At 40.8% G+C, this 15,766-nt stretch overlaps 6 protein-coding genes across 8 annotated transcripts in view; 2 read left to right on the top strand and 4 right to left on the bottom strand.

Annotated features, from left to right (window-relative positions):
- LOC117902757 overlaps window positions 1-15,766 on the top strand; it is a 41,301-nt gene that overhangs the window by 11,047 nt on the left and 14,488 nt on the right. For all 3 annotated transcript variants that reach the window (XM_034814348.1, XM_034814349.1, XM_034814350.1), the window contains one exon: window positions 3,803-3,920. The gene's annotated coding sequence lies outside the window, so the exon portion shown is untranslated. The remainder of the gene's footprint in view (window positions 1-3,802; window positions 3,921-15,766) is intronic.
- LOC117902765 lies at window positions 3,130-3,562 on the top strand. The gene has a single exon (XM_034814357.1). It carries the CDS (start codon window positions 3,201-3,203, stop codon window positions 3,531-3,533), a length of 333 nt encoding a protein of 110 aa, XP_034670248.1. The 5' UTR covers window positions 3,130-3,200; the 3' UTR covers window positions 3,534-3,562.
- On the bottom strand, window positions 4,923-5,615 carry LOC117902762. Its single transcript, XM_034814355.1, has 3 exons — window positions 5,536-5,615; window positions 5,154-5,471; window positions 4,923-5,097 (listed from the first exon to the last, which is right to left on the bottom strand). Exons 1-3 carry the CDS (start codon window positions 5,608-5,610, stop codon window positions 4,933-4,935), a joined length of 558 nt encoding a protein of 185 aa, XP_034670246.1. The 5' UTR covers window positions 5,611-5,615; the 3' UTR covers window positions 4,923-4,932.
- On the bottom strand, window positions 9,025-9,629 carry LOC117901108. Its single transcript, XM_034811741.1, has 2 exons — window positions 9,249-9,629; window positions 9,025-9,180 (listed from the first exon to the last, which is right to left on the bottom strand). Exons 1-2 carry the CDS (start codon window positions 9,627-9,629, stop codon window positions 9,025-9,027), a joined length of 537 nt encoding a protein of 178 aa, XP_034667632.1.
- On the bottom strand, window positions 10,052-10,692 carry LOC117901105. The gene is made up of 2 exons (XM_034811737.1): window positions 10,266-10,692; window positions 10,052-10,207 (listed from the first exon to the last, which is right to left on the bottom strand). The coding sequence occupies exons 1-2, from the start codon at window positions 10,653-10,655 to the stop codon at window positions 10,052-10,054; spliced, it is 546 nt and encodes a 181-aa protein (XP_034667628.1). The 5' UTR covers window positions 10,656-10,692.
- Window positions 10,850-11,647, bottom strand: LOC117902764. The gene is made up of 2 exons (XM_034814356.1): window positions 11,255-11,647; window positions 10,850-11,202 (listed from the first exon to the last, which is right to left on the bottom strand). The coding sequence occupies exons 1-2, from the start codon at window positions 11,630-11,632 to the stop codon at window positions 11,050-11,052; spliced, it is 531 nt and encodes a 176-aa protein (XP_034670247.1). The 5' UTR covers window positions 11,633-11,647; the 3' UTR covers window positions 10,850-11,049.

The following is a 15,766-nucleotide window of genomic DNA, read 5'->3' as shown; positions in this document are numbered from 1 at the left end:
GCACAAACCCCCAACAAAACCCCCAAAAAACTTGCAACTGGCCAGCAAATGGAGTAGGCGTCTAACCGTTGCCAAAAACTCTCGAGACTCTCCGCCTCGTGGCCATCAGCTCGTAAATAATATTTGTTTAGAGATATTTTTGCCTTAATGCTTGTTGGTTTCCTATTACTCTGGGCCCAGCTCGTTTATCATCTCTGTTCCCAGCTCAACTGCAATTGCGGATGCTGCAAAAAGTAGTCCAGTCCACGCGCAGCGTGCATTCAATTAGCGCCTGGCCAAAGAATTTAGATTTTCATCATGCCATTTTATCATCATGGCAATAATTTCTCAACACCAGCATCTGCCTTCTAACTTGTGCTATTTATCATAATAATCGTGTTTCAAGTTGGGTAACACTTTAGATTTGAAATCGTACAAATCGTAATTGGAAATGGTTATTTGTGGGTACAATTTTGATCAGCAATTCCATCAGTGCAATCAACCATCAATATTTCCAGATGCCAGACAGTATTCTTAGCATTTAATACCTCTGTTTAGTTAGTGCTTCCATAATAGATATTCCATTTAATTTCGTATGGTATTCCACTCAGCTCTATGCACATACATAGAAAGATGTTCATGTCAGAGTCGCTTACAGCTGCCAAAGTCCTCAAAGCGTTGTCAAAACGTTTGCCACTCTTGTCTATGGCAAAAGGTAAGTGAAATTTCCGGGTGAATCCTCCCCAAGGTCTCATGACTCTCAGGCATCGCCTCCCGGCCTGCCTTCTGTGCCAATCAGTGGCCGGGTAGACTCTTACCTGGCCACTTGGGAGCGCATAGACCTGGCCACAACCCGAACACCCCGCTGGTTAGTTGACATTTAATGGCATTTGACACTCTCCACGGCGTGTCCGCAAGACAGGAGAAAAAACATCACAAGCAAATACAAAATAGAGCTAACAAAAAAAACACGTAGAAAGGAGAGAATGGAATATCCGTAATGGAAATATTGCTAAGAAAATCAATAGAAAATAAAGGAGACAGCAGCCTGGCAGCAGGCACCCGGCACCCGGCACCAGGCAGGATGGAGCCGGTCGAGCACTTGCCTAATGAAGTTGTTGCCCAAGGAAGGGACAACAGCATCGAAGGGACTGGGAGACTGGAATAGCAGCAGGAAGAACCACTACACGGGGAGCATCCCTAGAGCAGGAGTCCTAGACAACAGGAATAACAACATCAATGCACTTAATGCTCTTGTTTGCTTAACTTTATTTGATGTCCTTGCCTTGCCTTGCTTATTTTCCCCCCGTACTTTGCCCTTTACATGGGTACATGCGGAAAAAGGATACACTTCCCTAGGACATTCACTATGGCGGGGTAAACTGTACCTGTGATATAATACAAGTTTGGGACATTTCCAGATTTTTTTTATATATATTAATAAATTTTTATTGACTATGCGTCTTGTTCTGCACTAAGAAATTATTTCGCAGGCAGTAGTAAATAAAAACAGACATGAAAACTCACCGCTGATTGCTAAGCAACTTTGGGAGAGAGAATCAGTTAGACTTTCGCTGAAATTTAACGAAAGTTATTCCTTTAAAATGTTTCTTGGGAAGTGTATTTGACTTTGGGTACTAAGAAAGTATTTTCCCTGCTGTTCCATATACAAATTTCACACTGAAATTCCTCGTTGATTGCTAAGCGACTCTGGGAGAAAGAACCCGTTGCATTTTCGTTGATATGTGATAAAAGTTACTCCTGGAAAATATATCCTGGCAAGTGTATTCGACTTTGGGTAGTTATGTATGTCCATTCTTCGTTTTAGTTTCTTTGGCTGCGTTTTCTATTTGTTTTCCCTCGACAACTACACACACACATCCATAGATGGTGTTTACGCAGAAGTCAGCAGCAGGAGCACTCGCAGAAGCAGTCGCCGTAATAGTAGGAGTCGCAGGAGCTGGACTCCTGGCAGCACATGTTGACCACTTAGACTCGCAGCAACAACAATAAACAAACAAACAAAAAAACGAGAGAGAGAGAGAAAAAAGCGACACCAATTTTCTGGTCTCGAGTGTAATGCATTTAGCGATGGTCGAGCACAATGTACGCTGTCCTGGGCACCGGATACTTTGCTTATTTTGCGGTCAAATTAATACCGCTGCAGGAGGCAGCAGGCTGTGGCAGGATGCCTGAAACTCGTTCACGGTGCATGTATTTTTAATTAATTGCGTGCCTCCCTGCCCTCGCTCAGCAGATGGGTAGCAGGAGTCGGAGTCGAGTTGATTTGAGTCGACCATTGCATGCCATGTCCTCCCATGTGGCCAGACCCGAGAGCCTGTTCGCTCAAGTCACTGTTCCTTGTGGTCCTTGCAGTCCGACGTGTGTGTGCTTGATCCTTGTACTTTAATAGGTTTATGTCCACCTTTTTTTGAGAATTTGTGTGTGTGGCATACCCTGTACCATTACGAAAAGGATGAAACCGAAATTAATCCTTGCAACAGACTTTTGATATCAATTCTTTTGTGGAACCATGAAATTATAAATTATTAAATATTCCAGAAACATGATACAAATGGAAACGTGTCTACATTTAAATGGAATTGCAATAAATAGCTGTGCAGAGTTACTCAAAATAAAATTGAATATATTGAGAATAGTATTTTCAACGAATTTCGCTTGAATTTGTGATTTTAATTTGTGATTAAAATCAAAACTTATTGAGAAAAGAGAGGAGAGGCTCAAGAGGCTTCAGCTATGAAGACTATCCATCAAACTGAGCTTTTGGCACAGGGCATCTGACAGTCGTGTCGATTCATTCACATTTACGACTTGGAGTTTTCGTCTGGCCTGAATCTGACCGCAAGCCTGAGCCGCCGCCGTCGCTACATCATTTGCGGTTAATTGTAATTAAAGTTCAACGGTATGCTCCAACGCACACATGCCCCACAGCACCACAGCGACCTGCTACCCGCTCTCTGCCCCAGCGTATCCCCACACATTCACATCCTGTGTTCGAGCCCAAGCAGGCGGTGTTCATTATGTCATAAGTAAGTCAAACAGTTTGGATACGATTCGATGCGCTTCAGTCACACAACCCAGAGAGACGTATACGACATAAATATCAAATTTTTGTACGAGTTCATTGTCAGTGGATCTTCTCAGCAAAACCGTCAACATTTTGAAAAATCGTTAAATTAATAGAAATTAGCGGAGCAAGCATGCCGGAAACTAAAACCAAGACGATCCCCAGTCCTAGCGATGGACGCGACAGCTCCGACGATGGCATGGCAGCCACCAATCGGCTGGTTGAACGCCCCCAACCGGCGCCACCGACCAACAGTCGCCGCCAGCCACGCAGTCGTCTGTTACAGCAGGGACGACGGGACGCCACCGACTTTACGGCCAGCCAGGAGGTGAAGCTTAAGGCCGGGGATATGTGCATGGCCAAGATCCAGATCAGCCTATCCAATCTGCGCACCGAAATGGAGGAGACAAACAAGCAGCTGCAGAATCTCTGCAAAACCATCAAAGTGGACGTGGACGAGGAGTAGTAGGAGGATTCGTGGATGTTAGGAGTACTATTGCTGAGATGATATCTAAATTTATGTAAAATTCATGAGATACTTATGTATGTATTAATCGCTAAAGAAAAATATACTAAAGATAGAAAAAGTAATCTGAGCATTTTTACTTTTCTTTTAAATCTTAAAATGGAAGAAATGCTGTTGGGTTTTTATTTTTAGAATAGGCAAGGCAAACATTTTTCTCATTTCCAGTAATAAAATTTTAAATAGTATTACTTTTTCTTCACTCTTTGTAGGCGGTGTTTCTCGGAACCTAAACCCGAGTTATTCCCGATCAGAACTAAGGAGCATCCACCAAAAAGCATTCGGCTGCTGCTTTACCAGAACCAACAAAGAGGGAGAGAAGAGAGACAGGTAAACGAATGTACACGAATACATATTGTATACAAAAGTTGCATTCATATGTTAATACCCATAAGTCCATGCCTGCTATCCCCTCACAACCCGCTCATCATATACTTACCTTCAAATCCCTTTCGAACTTTCGGGGGACGGAGAACGGCGCGGCGTGATGGCTTGATTTAAATTAAAAATTTATTGCATATTTTTTTGCGCCCCCCTCCAACATTGCATATTGCTTCCTGCTTGTGTGTGTGTGTGGAAAAAGATATGTTCACGTGTGTGTGTGTGTATAAATTAAATTTGTGTGCGCCGGCGAACGCGCCCAGGGCCAACAACCGGCAACATGCATGAACATGCCATGAACTCAAATTTCCAACGTCAACGGGTTAAGGATGTGTCCTGGTCGGAAGGGACAGGTACGAGTATATCGTGGAAATGAGAGGAAGAGAAGGGAAGGCACAGAAGCCAAGGAGTCTCGGTGGGTGCTCTGTCGAGTTGAGTTGAGTAGAGTCGAGTCGAGGCTCTGGCTGGCACTTCAGCAACCGTTTTGATTACTCGCATGTTTTCGCGTGCAACTAAATTAGCGCACGTGTAATCAAGTTCTGTTCGTTGCAGAAAACAAAAAAAATCAGGAAAAATATTCTACGAAGAAAATTTACATTGAAGCTTGTAGTAATAACCTCCTTCTTTATTTTCCATCCGAAAAGGATACACATCACCAGCCATCCATCCACCCCGCCCTGCCCTCGTGTTGAAGGGTTCTCATATTTTTTCGGTGTTTGTTGTCAACAGAATATAAAAAGTAAAGCTGAAAATGTGGAAACACAACACCATCAATCACTGCATAAAACATTAAACATTATGAGTGGGAAATTTTGGCACATATTAATCGTAGTTCCAGGCGCCAAATATACGCATATACCTATCTAAAAGAAGAGAAAAAAAAGATTCATCGCAACACAACTCTGTAGAGATATTTTATTCTTTTTATCCAGATGCATTATTCCGCTCCAATAGATTATATTTAACGCCCCGCTTTTCGACGAGCAACTCGACCATAAAGTATTAATTGAAACGCCTTCTTTTGGGAGATTATCAAAGTGCAGTCCGATACGAAATTAATTTCTGGCACATAGCTTGGTATCATCTTTGTATCGATTGTGTAGTCCTTGATATAGAATTGTATATTCTGCAAGAGAAATGACATAAATATATGCTTATCACCCGCGATGAAGCGACACAAACCTTTTTAAAAGGACAGTGCAGGGGAAAATTTGTAACGCGTCGCAGTTCATCGGCAATCATTTTGAGCAAATAGTTTGAATATAATGCTTCGAGTGCCTCGCAATAATTAATATCCAGTGTGGTGTAGTTGAAAACCGTTGAGCCACGCTTAACACCAAAAATATATGTTCCGTTGACATCTTTTACCGTGTTGGCTAATGTAAACTCTACGGAGAATGAGCTGGTGACATGCGATTTTCGATCCAAACGACAGCTGACATTTTGCATTAGTCCCGGCATATGATTTACGCAATCCATCTTGGTGAAGTAGGCATCAATCTGTGGATACACGAAAAATGGTTTTAAATCACTTGCAGCTATTATTATATGATTTTACATTCACCTTTGCCCGAACATTGCCCATCAGGATGGTCCAAATAAACAGTGGAACCACATTCATGTGCCAGACAACGTTCATTTTAATGGGTCTGTTCAACTGAACTGATTTGAAATATCGTAAAATTGTGTCTCAGACTCAAACTGTTTTCATTCCACAAATGAACTTTTGATTTCGTTTTAATCGCATCTCTGTGTAAAACCAATAAAATCATTTTAATCACTGCCTTCATTAATAGATGGCCAAAGCGATTTTTGAACACCATACATATTTTGTGTCCATATTACATGGTGTTCAAATGGAATGAATGTTTGAAGTTTGAATGAAGTTTTTATTCGTTTTTAGCGAGCAAGCCCCTATAAGCCCTGTATCGCAATACGCGAACAATCTCTGTGTCCCAGGCTGATAACAAATGTTTACTTTATTTTGTGGGTAAATTAATATATGATATCATGAACATAGCTGATAAAAATACATACTTCTGCGAGCTATATTGTGTACTATAAAATAAGGGAGAACTAGAACAGATAGTCATAAAAGATTTACTTTCAAACTTTACTGCCAGTTGGCTTTTATGCCATTTTTGGAATAAATCGTCCACGCGTTACAGTCCGTGCACCGATTCCCGTACTGTGTAAATACTCCACCACAGATCGAAATGAACCAAAGGGTATAAATTTGGGAAATTCCTCTTCATCAATGTACATTTTGTCCATCGTGTAGTTAAAATTCTGCGGAAGGCGATTACTTGAATAATTTTTATCCAAAACAGACTCACCCACCGCTCAGCTCAGCTCACCGCTTTGAAGGGACAACTCAGATTTGAATGCTTTTTGAGACCCTTTGCGTACATGCTAAACAAGCGATTTTTGTGACTATCCCCGAGGAAAAGGCAGGCATCTACTTGAACATCGTAAAGTCGCATTTTTTTTGCTGTTTTGCTTCGAAAAATCCAACGTGGCATGAGCACCCAAATAGTCGAGACTACGCTTTAGCACCATCTGAGAGTCAACGTAGCTCCGATTGTTTATCTGCACGATTTGAAACGCGAACGTTTCGATATAGTCCGGATCAAGCGACGATACGATGATCTCATCAAGGACTAAGCGAAAGTTACGCTCTGTTCTCCCATCCCTTGGCACCACAGAGAGTATGAAGACCCAACAGATCCAAAACACAGTGCCCATAGCTAAGGGTAGAAATGTACTCCTTTAGTTCGTGCAATATATTTGTATTTATTTGTCAATAAATTCGGTCATGATATCATTATTCATATAGTGGGCCATTTGCATAAATGAATGCATTATAAAAATCTGAAAAAGTATTTCATTTTAATTGGATATTTATTTTATTTTGTTGTTATACAAAATATTTTTGTGTGTTATTATAAATTACTCCCCTGCCTCGCATCCGCTCTGCGTTTCGACCACTTTCCGTACGCTCTCACCCCTTGGTGAATTGGTTATAAATACATCCAGAGAAAAAAGCGACTCTGATAGGAAATTGTAAAAAGAAATGTTCATTCATATCTTTGTAACACATTTATTTTATGTATTAAAAACGTCCATTAGAGGACAATAATTCAATTTTCATACATACATTAACTGCAAATTCGTGAATATAAAATATAAGTTTAAAAAATGTTTTTTATATTTACAAAAAATTAATTCTTCATATAAACTGATTTCTGGGTATCATATTGTTGCGGCACGTGCACCGTTCAGGTTTTGGCTATGGATTTGCCGTTTACTGTGAGACGTGCAGTTATGCCCTGTCTGGTTGAAAATTCTATGATAGTTCGAAATGGTCCTAGCGGTACGAACGAAGGAAATTCCTGTTCATCTAAGAACATTTGATTTATCGTATAATTAAAGTGCTGCAGAATATGATTATGAAATTATTAAATGACATTTAAAATTCCAACAGTGTTTAGGACTTACCGCCTTGAGTGGACATCTTAAATTAGAGTGTTTCTTAATACTTTTTGCGTAAATGTTCAACAGACGACTTTTAGTTTCAGCTCCCAGAAAAGAGCAACCCTCAAATTGTACATCATACAATTTGACTTTTTTATTGTTGGGCTTCCAAAACTCCAGAGTGTTATGTACTCTCAAGTCCTTGAGATTACGCTTGAATATCAATTGAACATCGAAGTAGCTCCGATTGTTCAATTGGAACAGTTGACAATCGAACTTTTCCACCAAGTCCGGGTCGAGACTCGTCACGCTGATCTCATCAAGAACAAACTCAAAGTGGCGCTCCTCTGTCCACCCTTCCTTTGGTAAAACGCACCAGCAGATCCAAAACAAAGACCAGCTCATGGCAAAGCTAAAAATATAATACTGACACGGGAATCCACAGGAGTCGATTAAAGAGCTCAGTGGAGTGGAGTCAAAAATCATTTCAATATTTGTCTAATCATTTGATTTGATGGCTTGCTATTTAAGCTGTTGTTAAAAATATTCTAAACGAGAAGGGACGTGTGAGACGCTTCTTACGCGTCACAACTTTTATACCCGGCACTCAGTACTACATCTGCACCTTAGCGTTTATTTGTCAAATTTTACATTTTTTCTTCATCTGTCATCTACATCAACAACACTACTCACGCCAACACGCTCCTTTAGCTCGCCACCCTCCCCTAGAGACACACTTTGCAGAGTCAGGGCAGAGACGCGGCCGAGGCAGAGGCAGAGGCCACAAACTCCGCGAAGCAGAGTGTGAATGAGAGAATGTGTAAGCAAAAAATATAAGCTGCGGGACGGGGTGGGTTTAGCCACTGCAAATTAATTTCTTCATTGTGGCCATAATAATGATCCAATCGGATTTGGTGATCTGATAGATATGGTCATTCCCTAAGGAATGGCGTTTTTAGTTTTCTTTTATCTTCAAAATTGTAGGTTTGGCAGGTTTTCGACCTTTTGCGGGGGCAGGGCTAATTTTTGAAATACACTGGTTTCAGTGTGAGCATACAGCAGTCTGGAGCCAAAATTTGGTGGCTCTAGCTCTTATAGTCTCTGAGAACTAGCCGACAAACAAGACGGACGGACAGACGGACAGACAGACATGGCTCAATCGACTCGGCTATTGATGCTGATCAAGAATATATATACTTTATGGGGTCGGAAACGTTTCCTTCTGTGCGTTACATACAACCGTTATTCGCACAAATACAGTATACCCTATTTACTCTTCGAGTACCGGGTATAAATATCGGATGGAATATTTATTATGCGTGAAACGGGCGGAAGCATTTATTTAATTTCGTAATCATTCCCAGACAAAAATACCGCACAAATTTTTAGGAAAACAAAACTATTTGTATACCCCCATCAAAAAAGACAGGGATGTGCCTCTAATAACAAATGCTGGAGGATGTAATGAATCTATGGAATCCATTTTATAGGTTGGCAATCCTTATTCAGCGACTTTATTGAAACTTTTCTTCAAATTGCACATAATGTTAACCTTTTGGTTCAAAATATACTACAGAAGTCAAGATCTGGGCACAATTTTACCGCGAATTATAATACGAACACTCAATTTCTGTTTGCTTGTATATTCAATGAGGGCCCGAAAGACGCCCAGCGGAATGAAGGAGGGCAATTCCTGTTCATCAAAATAGAGTTGGTTAAACGTGTAGTTGAAATTCTGCAGTAAGCGATGGGAATAACAATGAAAATGATTGTTAAAAGCTTTCTTATCTGTCCCGCACTCACCGCCTTGAAGGGGCAACTCAGGTTGGAATATTTTCTTAGGGCTTTGGCATAGATGTTGAAGAAACGATTCTTGTGGGACACATCGAGGAAGAGACACGCATCCAATCGTACGTCGTATAGTCTCATTTTTGTATGTCCGCCCTTCCAAAAATCCAGAGCGGTGCGCGCAGACATATCCTTAAAGTTACGTTTGAATATTATTTGAGCGTTGACGTAGCTCCGATTATTCCGCTGGTACAACTGCAACTCCAGCTTTTCCATTAAGTCCGGATCACGGTCCGACACGCTGATCTCATCGAGGATAACCCGAAAATTCCGCTGCCCTGTCACCGCGCCATTTATGACGAGAAACCAGCAGATCCACAACACAGCACAGATCATGGCTAATGTTTCGAATATAATGTTGATTGAGGTGCAATTGAAGGGTCATGGGATTGATTTTCATTTTGAAATAATCCATTGAACAGTGTCCAATTGTGTCAACAATTAGATGTGCGATTATTTGCATTTTTTGCTTTTATAATTTCTCAATGTTCTGCTCTATATTTCAAAAGATTTATAATAGCAAACTACAGGTATAATACGCAATAATTGGGTAGGAAGCTCATAGAGCATATCTTTTTCTCTCCCAGTGTGATTTCTTACTAAATAACGTAAGAAGTATTAAAACTTTCTCCAAAGAATAAACCAAATACAATTTATTAAAAGAACGTTACACATTCTGAAATCTCCTGTTTTTATTGAAGAATCTTCCATGGTATATTCTTAATAAATTATAAATTTAAATATTGATTTATTTGAATCTAGTTCTTGGCTATAAATTTCCCCTGCGTGACGAAACGCGCACCCAATTGTTTCTGGGTAAAATATTCCGTGATCGTGCGGAATCTACCAACTGGAATAAACGATGGTAGATCCTGTGTCTCTAATTGCCAATTGGTCAACGTGTAGCTAAAGTTCTGTGGTAAACGAATTAGAATGAAATATGAATTACAATTTTCAATAGCATTTACTCACCGCCTTAAAGGGACAAATGAGATTAGCATTTGCATGCTTTCGAAAGCTTTTAACGTATATATTGAAGAGCCGATTTTTGTGAGCAGTTCGTAGCAGTAGACACCCATCAAAACGAACGTCGTAAATTTTCATTTTCTGATTGTTTGGTTTCCAAAAGTCCATGGCAGTGCGTACACTGAATTCCCCTACATTCCGCTTGAACACAAATTCACCATTCACGTAGCTCCGATTGTCCTTTTGGAACAGCTGGCAATCGGCCCTTTCGAAAATGTCAGGCTTCCAGTATGTTAAGACGAACTCGTCAAAGTGCACTGTCATTTCCTCAGCAATGACTGGCTTTATGAGGCTGATGACAGATGAACTGATGATGATCCAAAACAAAGTGTTCATGGCTAACGCTTATGCTATAATGCCCTTTGGAGCCAACAGAATCAGTTGACAAACGACAAGCGTTTTATTTTGCATAATTATGTATTTATTCTATTAGTCCATGGATAGCTATTGATATAGAATGATTCTATAATTTAAATAGTCCAAGCGGAACGTACTCGCTAGATCTAAACTATTTCAAGATATCACTCATCTGCGTTCTGTATTTCGTTTTTGCATTCACCAGCATTCTCTTTTACATATTTCACTCGTGCTTCTAAGTATGGGAAATTAAAGTTCAGGGAAATGATTAATGATCATACATATATCCAGTTTATTGAGGTGCCAGGGGATCAGCACAATCCCAAACCAATCTGCATTGCCACAAATTCTTGGAATTAACACTGGTAATCCATTATGCTCTATTCAATCGTCCATCCAATTGCATGTGAGCCAGAGGCTTTGACTTGTGCTGAAAATTGAGATTCATGCGGAAGGAGCATTGCGGCAGGAGCTCGGGCAGAACTTCTTCGTTTAAATAGGCGCGAGTCAAAGTGTAGTTGAAATTCTGTTGAAGAAAGTTTAATAAATATATTAGGGATATTTTCTTTTCTACTTACCGGCTTAATGGGACATACGGGTTTCGCATTCACAAATGAGGCAAAACTATTGTAGAATATTCGAACAAATCGATTCCTGTAAACATTGCTGATAACATGACAGACATTCAATTTGACATCGAAGAGCCGCACCTCCGGCATTCGAGAGCGACTGATGTTCATTGAAGAACGCATCGTAATTTCGTTCAGCGATCGATTGAAAATCAAGTGTCCCGACAGATAACTGCGGTTCTGCTCCTGCTCCACGAAGGCACTTTGCGAGACAATTACCTTGGCATCATCGACCACGAAGGTGAAATAATCCACATGCAGCACATAGGCAGCAAGGCAGCAGCTGAAATATCCTCCGACTACCAGATATAGACGGAGTAGCGACATCTGGTCTACTTGATAACTGGCCTACTACACAGACAGAACTACGATACTGACTCGTAAAGGGAGATGGGATTGTGGTACTGGGACTCCATTGTGCCCGGCAATTATGCGCTGCGATGGCGATGACGATGACGATGCCAGAGGTGGAGGCCCTAATGGCTTTTTAAATGGTGTCGTCTGGTCCAAATTGCCACAATCTCTCAATATGTCAACAATACATAAATTCATACTCGTCGTACTATACGTATACTTCATACTCGTATGTACATTAATAAATTCTTGAAGCTTGTTTTTGTTGTATTTTTCTTGGGTCTTTGAGGCGCATTCAAAAATGCAAAAAATACAAAAATAAAAATACATTCGTATGCACTAAAGTAAAATGAAAATGTTTCACGTTTTTGGAAAGATTGCGAGTTGAGAAAGCAGCTAAGTACATACACATAAAAAGGGGTGAAAAAAAAATTACCAAACACACACAGTGAGAGGGGAATGAAAACGAGTAAAAAGGGAAAAGAAAGCAAAAGGAAATTGTGCTTTTAAGCGGGCATAGACGATGATTGTACCCTGTTATCTGTTTGAAATCAAAATGGAAGCTACAATAAGATGAAATTACTAATGATATAAAGATGCATCTAGAGGTCATCCAAATGATTCGTAACACAGAACACAAACAGACTGTGAAATGATTTGAATAATGCCATTCTCAAATTATTCCCAAAAAGCACACGCTGATCTTAAGACAATACCAGGGTACCAGTATGTCTAGCATCCTTCTAGTAGAGTACCCCTTCTACTGTTCAGAAAACGCAACGCAAAGGATGTCAACAGAAATGTTAATAACACCAGTGCACCGCTACCGCCAACGCAATCGCCATTGCCTTTGCCTCCACCTCTGCCTCTGCCAAGTGCTGCTCCAGCCAGGATGAGGATGAGAACGCAGCTGTGAATAAGTCTAAGGATGAGTAGGGGATGAGTATGAGGATGGGTGCCCACTGAGGCAAAAACAGTGGCCGTAAAACAGAAAAAGCAAAGCGGAGCAACAAGAGCAGCGGCAGAAGCAAAGTGAAGTTAAAGTAAAGTGAAGAAGCAAGCAACCAGCCAGTCTGTCTGAGCAGCAGCAGCAGCAGCATCCAGTCGAGTGTAGTTCAAACATCACACCTACCGTTGGAACGTCTACCGTCTGGGATCTGGGATCTGGAGGGTCTCTGCGTCTGCTTCTGCAGATGGAGCTGTGGTCCATATTATGTAAACATTTGCTGGGTTTCACATTTTTTTTCTCTATTTTTTTCGTCTCGTTTTTAGCCTGTCTTCTGGTGCTCCCCTTTGATTCACACTGTGGCTGTTGGCTGTGGGTGGTGTTTGTTTTGTAGCCGGCTTTTGTCGTATTCCCTAGGCTCCGGTTCCAACGCTCTCAATCGAATACGTGTGGTGGTTTTTTTTTTTGCATGACATGACAGAGCGGAACAGTTTTTGTCTTTAAATAAACAGGAACAGAAATTCTAGGTGGAAAGCGAACGAAGAATATGGAAAACGTTCAAAACAAAAATAAACCAACTAATAAAATATTAATTTGACTGTGTGGAAAACAAACTAATTTTCGCATTTTCAAGTAACAATTTTCCCTAAGTGACCAATTTGTTTGAATGCAATTAAAACAACAACAAGAAGTACGAGAAGTAGAAGGAGGAGAAGCAGGAGAACCTTTTTCCGACATTTCCATTTGCATGACAAAGTCGTCAGTGGCTCTCTAACGGGTTAACCATAGTTCTGAAAACTTGTACTGCTGCTGCACTTTAAATATAAATATCGCTCTATATGTTATGCAAATTTGTGCAATTTTCATTCACCCCCCACCACGCGGGATGGGACAGAGAAAAGCAGAGCAGAGCAGGCAGGGAGCTCTAATTAGACTTTGTGAGCGTGTGAGGCTCATTCCATATGCAAATTGCAGTCGATTGGTTTCGCATTACATAATTAATAATTCAATGAGAATGCATGTCAATCACACGCACAAATACATCCACTCATCCACCCACCCAGACCACCCATCCATCCACCAACGAGCAGACCACCACTTAGAAGACCAGGAAAATTGTGGTGCTGCGGTTCTCATAGTATGTACAGCGAATAGCGAATAGTTTTACAAACTGCTGGGTGTGAATATTCACAAGTACTCAAGGGGCACTCGGAGGAGCACCTTTTGCAGCAGTTTCCATGGGGTCTACTGAATTATTACTGGACCTACCATTATAGTATATTTTCCAATGCCTTGGGGTATACTTATAACAGTTATTGTATATGCCACATTTGCAATAGTTTCGTCCAATTATTGACAGAGCTATACTTATGGAAATTGCTGTATTTCTGCTAAAAAAAATAGGTCACATCCTGCAATGTACTGCAAGTGATTATAATACCATCTACTTCTTATAGCTGATCCATCAATTTTGTTTGCTATTTGTGTCTTCGACTTTGTTGACTTCTCCCAAAAATAAAACCCCCACACGCATTCGATGTGCAATAGAAACTTGAAATATTGTGTGTGTGTGTGGGGGGCATCTATAGATAGGGGCACGGCCCAAGGCCTTTTTTCTGTGCAATCAATAAATTTTACAGTCGAGTGCTCAGGTGCTGCCATCCACGGATTACGCATTTAGTGGAGGGGCTTGGGCATCTGCTGAATGCTTTATGGCTCTTTGGGATTGGCAGTGGAAGATTTGGTTCGGGACTCCTTCTCCTTCCGCAAGCCTTTAATTTGTTTTATTTAATCCATAAATTGGGTTGGGTTTTAAACCTATTACAGATGTTGCAGCACCACCGCACCCTCTCGATGAAGTCACCCCCCTTGTGTCAGCAAACACTCGTTAAAAATCACTTAAAATTCCATCATCATAAATTTGTCAAAAATTGCACACTCGTTCGCCTCAAGAGCGCAGCCTTAAAGTGTCGACATTAATGCTGCCCGTCTTTTGTCTACTATCCACAGTTCCGGTCGGTGAGGGGCTAGGTATAGGGGGTTTTGTTCTTCACTTCAACTGTATTTTCCGCAGACGAATGTCTTACTTCACCAAATTGTTTTTGTGGAAAATCGTAATTTACAATGGCATTCCAAGGTCACGCAGCACATCGTAAACTTAAGCTGTGGATGAAGAAATCCGCACAATTCTTTTTAGCACATGTTTCACAATTAATTAGTTCCACTTGTTTGGTCATTAGAACTTCAAGATACTGTCAAATTACACAATCGTGACACAGTCTTTAATTTTCCGACAACTTCTGACATTATTTATCATTTAACTGCCGCAATGAAAACTATATAGATATGGAGTAATCAAACTTCGGAGTACATAAGCACATAATTACTTATGTATATTGATTGATGGCACTACAACATTTGTGTAGATTATTATACCCGGTACTCGAAGAGTAAATAGGGTATATTGTATTTGTGCGAATAAAGGTTGTATGTAACGCACAGAAGGAAACGTTTCCGACCCCACAAAGTATATACATATATTCTTGATCAGCATCAATAGCCGAGTCTATGTCTGTCTGTCTGTCTGTCCGTCCGTCCGTCTGTCTATCTGTCCGTCCGTCTTGTTTGTCGGCTAGTTCTCAGAGACTATAAGAGCTAGAGCCACCAAATTTTGGCTCCAGACTGCTGTATGCTCACACTGAAACCAGTGTATTTCAAAAATTAGCCCCCTTCCGCCCCCGCAATTTTGAAGATAAAAGAAAACTAAAAAAGCTAAACCCACCCCGTCCCGCAGCTTATATTTTTTGTTTACACATTCTCTCATTCACACTCTGCTTCGCGCAGTTTGTGGCCTCTGCCTCGGCCGCGTCTCTGCCGCGTCTCTGCCCTGACTCTGCAGTGTGTGGCTCTAGGGGAGGGTGGCGAGCTAAAGGAGCGTGTTGGCGTGAGTAGTGTTGTTGATGTAGATGACAGATGAAAAAAAAATGTAAAATTTGACAAATAACAGCTAAAGTGCAGATGTAGTACTGAGTGCCGGGTATAAAAGTTGTGACGCGTAAGAAGCGTCTCACACGTCCCGTCTCGTGTTTTTAAAATTGAATTAAATATTTTACAAGGAAACTCCCCTTGAGCTGCTAAGCCACTCTGAGAAAATTATCATT

This window comes from Drosophila subobscura, chromosome U, assembly GCF_008121235.1.
Source record: "Drosophila subobscura isolate 14011-0131.10 chromosome U, UCBerk_Dsub_1.0, whole genome shotgun sequence".
Classification (NCBI taxonomy): domain Eukaryota; kingdom Metazoa; phylum Arthropoda; class Insecta; order Diptera; family Drosophilidae; genus Drosophila; species Drosophila subobscura.
Note: the sequence above shows the minus strand (reverse complement) of the source record. Positions and strands in the feature narration are given on the sequence as shown.